Source organism: Cebus imitator, unplaced genomic scaffold, assembly GCF_001604975.1.
Source record: "Cebus imitator isolate Cc_AM_T3 unplaced genomic scaffold, Cebus_imitator-1.0 Scaffold12, whole genome shotgun sequence".
Lineage (NCBI taxonomy): Eukaryota > Metazoa > Chordata > Mammalia > Primates > Cebidae > Cebus > Cebus imitator.
In genome coordinates, this window is record NW_016107327.1 from 770,571 (window position 1) to 775,698 (window position 5,128).

Here is a 5,128-nt window from a genome sequence, read left to right on the forward strand (position 1 = left end):
TGAGAAGTATTTTTTTTTTTTTAAGAATTGGTTCAAATTTTCAGAAACTACACAATTGACACAAACTTCACATCTCATCTTAGTGTTATGTTGTTCACTCATTTGTGCCAGACAAGCTCTGGAGCCAATGTTGAAGAGAGGGGGTTGAAGGTGAATGAATTAGCATTAGCATTCAGCCTTAGACCAAGACAGATGACTCTCTCAGAAGAGGTACTGGAAGGACAGGAAACAGGGAGTGTCATGAGGAAGGAGTGAATGGATCAGAAAGATGTGGCAGTACAATGGCAGGGAAGATGGAAGTCCCTAATAACTGCCATTGAGAAAGCACTTAGAATGTGGCAGGCTTTGTTCTGAGTGCCTGGATATCACTTAATCCTTGCAACAACTCTGAGAAGTGAAAAACTGCGCTCATTTTATTGTGATTAGGAGATGTTTCCCTTTCTACTCCAACCTATGAAGCAACTAGACAATGTCCTTTAATCTTGCTTTTTTTCCCTGTTAGGCCTGTGTTTCCCTTGTTTTTGAATACTATTCTTTGTCATATGCCATGCGGAGATGGTTTCACCCTGAAGATGACATCTGTCCCTGTGCATCACTCATCCTTTGGTGCTGTCAGGGGAGGAACTGGCAGGGTTGACAAAGCTCATGGAGAACTGTCTCTGTTTGCTCATCAGTGAGTACGTGAGACTTTTGTTGTTGTTGCTGCCCTTAATATCTTTAGTTTCTGGCCTCTGAAATTAGAAAACTGTGAAACTAAGCTGGATAGATTTGGATTTGGCTTTGGATTGCAAATTGTTCGCTTCTTTAAGAATTGCTCTAGCCCTGACTTTCTGTTATCTCTGAAATGAACAACCATTTCCAATCAACCTTCTCAAACATCTGTCATAAGCAGTCTAAATAATTTAATTTTAGATGTAGAAAGTACTATAGTCTCCAGTGTTACCTTATTTTTATTGATTATTTTACTTAACAGATGGACAAATGGAGTGTTTAGACCTGAGAGGTCACTCAAGCAACATAAAAGAAGTTGCTTGTTACATTTGGTCTGGTGTACTTTCTACCACACAGCATTGGAAAACTAGTTCGTACAGCAGAATCATATTTATAAGCAAAAGTTATTCTTTAAAAGAAATCACATCTACTCACATTCTATTGTATCTTTAAATTTATGCTCTTTGTTTCAAACCTATGTTTTAGAGGAATGTATTTCAGTGACCATATAGCCTAACCTAAATACGTTAAATAAATTGGACACTTGTTCAGAGAAAGTACTTTATATTCCATTCTTTTGTTTTAAGTTTTCTTTTTGTGATGCAACAAACAAATCACCATTTTAATAGCCTCTATTAATTAATGCGAAAGAGGAAAATAAATATCTAAGATGAATTCTAGTCAAATTGCTTTTCCGCCCTTTACTGGAATGAGGAAAAACATGAGCCATCCTTAAAGCATCAGAGGTTAAAAAGTACACAAGAGTTTGGAAATGCCCTATAGTCAAAGGCTATGATGATGGTCTGAGTAGTTCTCTGAAACCTGAAGCTAGCTTTCTTTATGTCCTCGGAAAAGCTTCATGCTAGAGATGATGATGTCATCATTAATAGGATGAGATGTGCTTATGGTATCATTGATGGAAAAACACGAGGGTTAAAAAATATGGAAACGGAAGGATGTCAACTGGTCTCATGCGGATGACTCAGGCTTATTTTACTAGCAAAGGGTCAATGACAATTTTATAGATATGGAGACAGACAGCTCATTAGTGGCATTCACTAATAAAATAGAGCATGGGACAGACACAGAAAATGTAAAGCATGCACTGTTTGACATGAATTTTTAATTTAAATACACTTTCAGTATTGCAATAATTCTGGCTCAGCGTATAAAGGTATTACGATGGTGAACGTTTTCAAGAATTGAAATGGTGTGAGTGTCACAGTTGGCTTTTCAAACAGGATTCTTAGGACACCTGTGAGGAGCCTTAAACCAAACAAAAGGGAACAGACGAGTTTCTCTTTTGTGGTCAGACTTACCTGGTTTAAGTCAGTAATTGAGAAGAGGTGCAGGAGGATGAGTCAGATGCCGTCATTGCTTTCTGAAGAGCTAAAAGCACACAGCATTTATATCTTAATCCTCCAGATTATGTGCTGCCAGAATTCATTTAGTTCAAGTGCACTTCAAATAAAAATGCAAATTATCCCATTCTTATTAATTCCTCACCATGAACTCTGGTTTTGATGATAGTAAAGAAGGTGAGAACTCTCCACTAGATGTTCAGGAGTCCACTATAGGAAATACGTTATAACTTTATTTGTGACAAAAAATGTTTGTTCTCGGAGAGAATCAGTAACCCACACGTAGCCCACGCCAAGAACCTCAATGGATGCGTTTCCCATAGTAATTCACAATCGACTTTATTATTTTGCAGTATCCTTGATTCTTCAACTTTATGTACGTATGTATGTGTATATGTATTTTTGTCCCTAAATTATGGCGATTGTCATGTATCATTGTCATGCCAGTAAATTCCTGAAAACAGAAGACCCCAAAGAACGGTGCCACAGATGACTATCCTGTCTGAACTGCTTTTGGGTCTGTGTAGGAAATTCACTCCAGTAGAGTGTGTAACTGTCTCCTTGGCGTCAACTTCCTGTCAGGTGGGCCTCAGGCAGCTGTGACCTAAAACACAGCCTCTGCGGCTCGGACCTCGCTCTGTAATTGACCCCAGGACAGGAACCACGGCCGGCGCGGAGGGCAGGGGCCGGGCGGAGCCGGGGCCGAGCGCGCGCTCAGGAGTGAGTCTTTGTACAGTCAGGGCTTCTGCTGGGCAGGGCCGGCTGTTAAGCTTGCTTGGCGGACACTCGGGCGTGGGGGGAGGCGGGGGAGATGGGCCATATAGGTGGCGTCCGCTGGTGAGAAATACCTTGCGCAGGTAAAAGAGTGGCAGCGAGAGGGAGTTCCCACCCATTGCTTTCTTAGAGAAATGAAGTCTTGAGTCTTAAATAGGCAACAAGGTGGGGCCGATCGGTGTCTTTTGGACGCGCCTGGAGCCCCACCCTCCGCCAGAGGAAAAGCCCCTTGGGTGAGAGGCCGGCGCTTCAGAGAAGCCGAAGAAAAGCGCCTCTCCGCGCGCGCCACCTCTTCCAGCGCAGCTCCAGCGCAGCGTGCCCAGCCTGCGCCCCGGCCGCGGCCCTCGCCCCGCGGAGCCCTCTTACCCCGGCCCGGCGCTCAGCGACCTGCCCCGAGCCCTCTCCATGGCGGCAGCCCGCCCCTCCGGTTTCTGGAGCGGAGCCCTCTGCCCGCAGCTCCTGGTGACCCTCGCGGTGAGTGCGGCCGGGGTCACAGCTCCGTGGAAGGGAGCGATCGCCTGGGGTGCGGAGGAAAACTCGGGGAGCAGGGGTGGGTGGGGGCGGCGGGAAAAGCTGGGGTGAACGAACCTCTGGGTGGCTAGAAAATGGAGTTAGCGGGGGCGGGGAGGGCAGACAGGAAGAGGATCGAGACCTGGGAGTTGGGATCTCCAAGGGGAGGGAAGGTGTCTCCTGCAGATGTAATCAGCGCAGTCAGAGAGGCAGGAGCCGGCCGCCTGGGCCCTGCCAAAACCGTGGCCTCGGGGTACGCGCGGGGGAGCGGGGTGCGCCGGGGAGGGAGTGCTCCCGGCCGTCCCGTTGCTCCTCTGGCACCTTCCCCGGGAATGCGCGCCCCCCTCTGCCTCAGCGCCAGCCCGGGCCACGCAAAGGTGAACTGCTGGGCGGCGGGGTCAGAACGCGATTGTCAGTGGGTGAAAAAAGGAACTGCCTGCCTTTCTGGGAACTGCTTATCTGGGGGAAGGGCTGGGGGAAGTGGCGGGGTCGGGGGAGGGGATCTTGACCCTCTGCTCCTAAAGACAGTGGACGGGCGGGCCCTACGTGACCATTTGCACAGTTTCAGTGGTTTCTTAACCCCTGAGGCTTCAGTTCCCTACATTTTTGGTGGAAGGGTCATTCTGATTTCTTGTTTCCAGAGGTGACTAGAATTTTCTGCTCACCACCCGCCCCCCACGCCACCGCCCCTTGTCCCAGCTTTCCGTCTTTAAAGAGCACTACTGCAAGGACCCTATCCCTTCCCAGAGCTGGGAGCCTAAGTGGTTGGCCTTATTTGGAGCGGAACAGCTCCATTCCCAGGCAGGTCGGTTAGGATCTCGTTGGGGAGCCAGAGAACACAGAAAGCCAATGCCGGGGAGCCAGCATCTGGGGAATTTGGGATATAAATTACCCCGACTGGAATTTCCCTGGCTCCCATGAAGAGGCAAAAATTCTACAGGTGCGGAAAAGTGCTCTTTGCCTTGAGCAGAAGGCGTTGGGCGCGAGTCAACCATGAAGGGCAAAGGGAGGAACCCGGAAGGCTCATTCCTTCTGGGAGAAGTGAACTGGGGGATGAAATATTCGGATAATCTCCCCCTCTCTTCCGCTCTCATTTCACGGTAGAGTCCCATATTTTCAAATCGTGAATTGTTACTATTATTAGAATGTTGTTACTATTACTAGAATTGTTACTATTATTAGAATGTCTTTCTGGAGTAACTGAATGGACTTCAAACCCTTAACTGAATTCCCAGGGCATAGAAATAACATAGAAAGGGCCAAATACACAGCAGCTAACATTTTACAGATGAAGAAACTAAGAATGGAATAAATAACGGTCAGAACATACCATGATGAGTAAGAATTTTCATTAGGCTCCTAATAAAATTGCAATTTCTTTTAAAACCACTAGCCATTATTCTTTAAAGGAAAAGGCATGTATAGGCACTTACGATGCGCAGCATTGCTCTGCATATACCTGCAGACGGAGCTTTCTGTGTGTCATCTCAGATTCTGTTTAGAAGAGGGCGGGTATCAGTGGATACATAAAATTGAATTTCCATTCCTTGGTCTTCCTTAGCTTTGGAGTTTGATAGGCGGGGTCTGGGGTAGGAAGTGTGCTGGCCCTGGCCACATTCTCACATTCTGCTGCTTTTTGCTCTGATGATCTAGTGCACATCTGTGCGAAGCCCTACCAACCTCACGTGGTTGTTGTGGTTATGAGTCTCAAGTGTGAGAAATGTGTAAAGACTAAGTGTGAGTTTTTTTGTTTTTTTTTTTTTTTTTTTTTT

At 46.5% G+C, this 5,128-nt stretch overlaps 1 protein-coding gene across 2 annotated transcripts in view; it reads left to right on the forward strand.

Moving 5' to 3' along the window:
- Positions 1–2,680: 2,680 nt before the first annotated feature.
- DSC2 (desmocollin 2) overlaps positions 2,681–5,128 on the forward strand; it is a 33,154-nt gene continuing 30,706 nt past the window's right edge. Inside the window, exon 1 of one of the 2 annotated variants that reach the window (XM_017498035.2) lies at positions 2,681–3,320. In XM_017498035.2, the coding sequence (XP_017353524.1) occupies positions 3,252–3,320 (69 nt within the window). In that variant the 5' untranslated portion in view covers positions 2,681–3,251. The remainder of the gene's footprint in view (positions 3,321–5,128) is intronic. The other variant, XM_017498030.2, reaches the window with a different exon arrangement.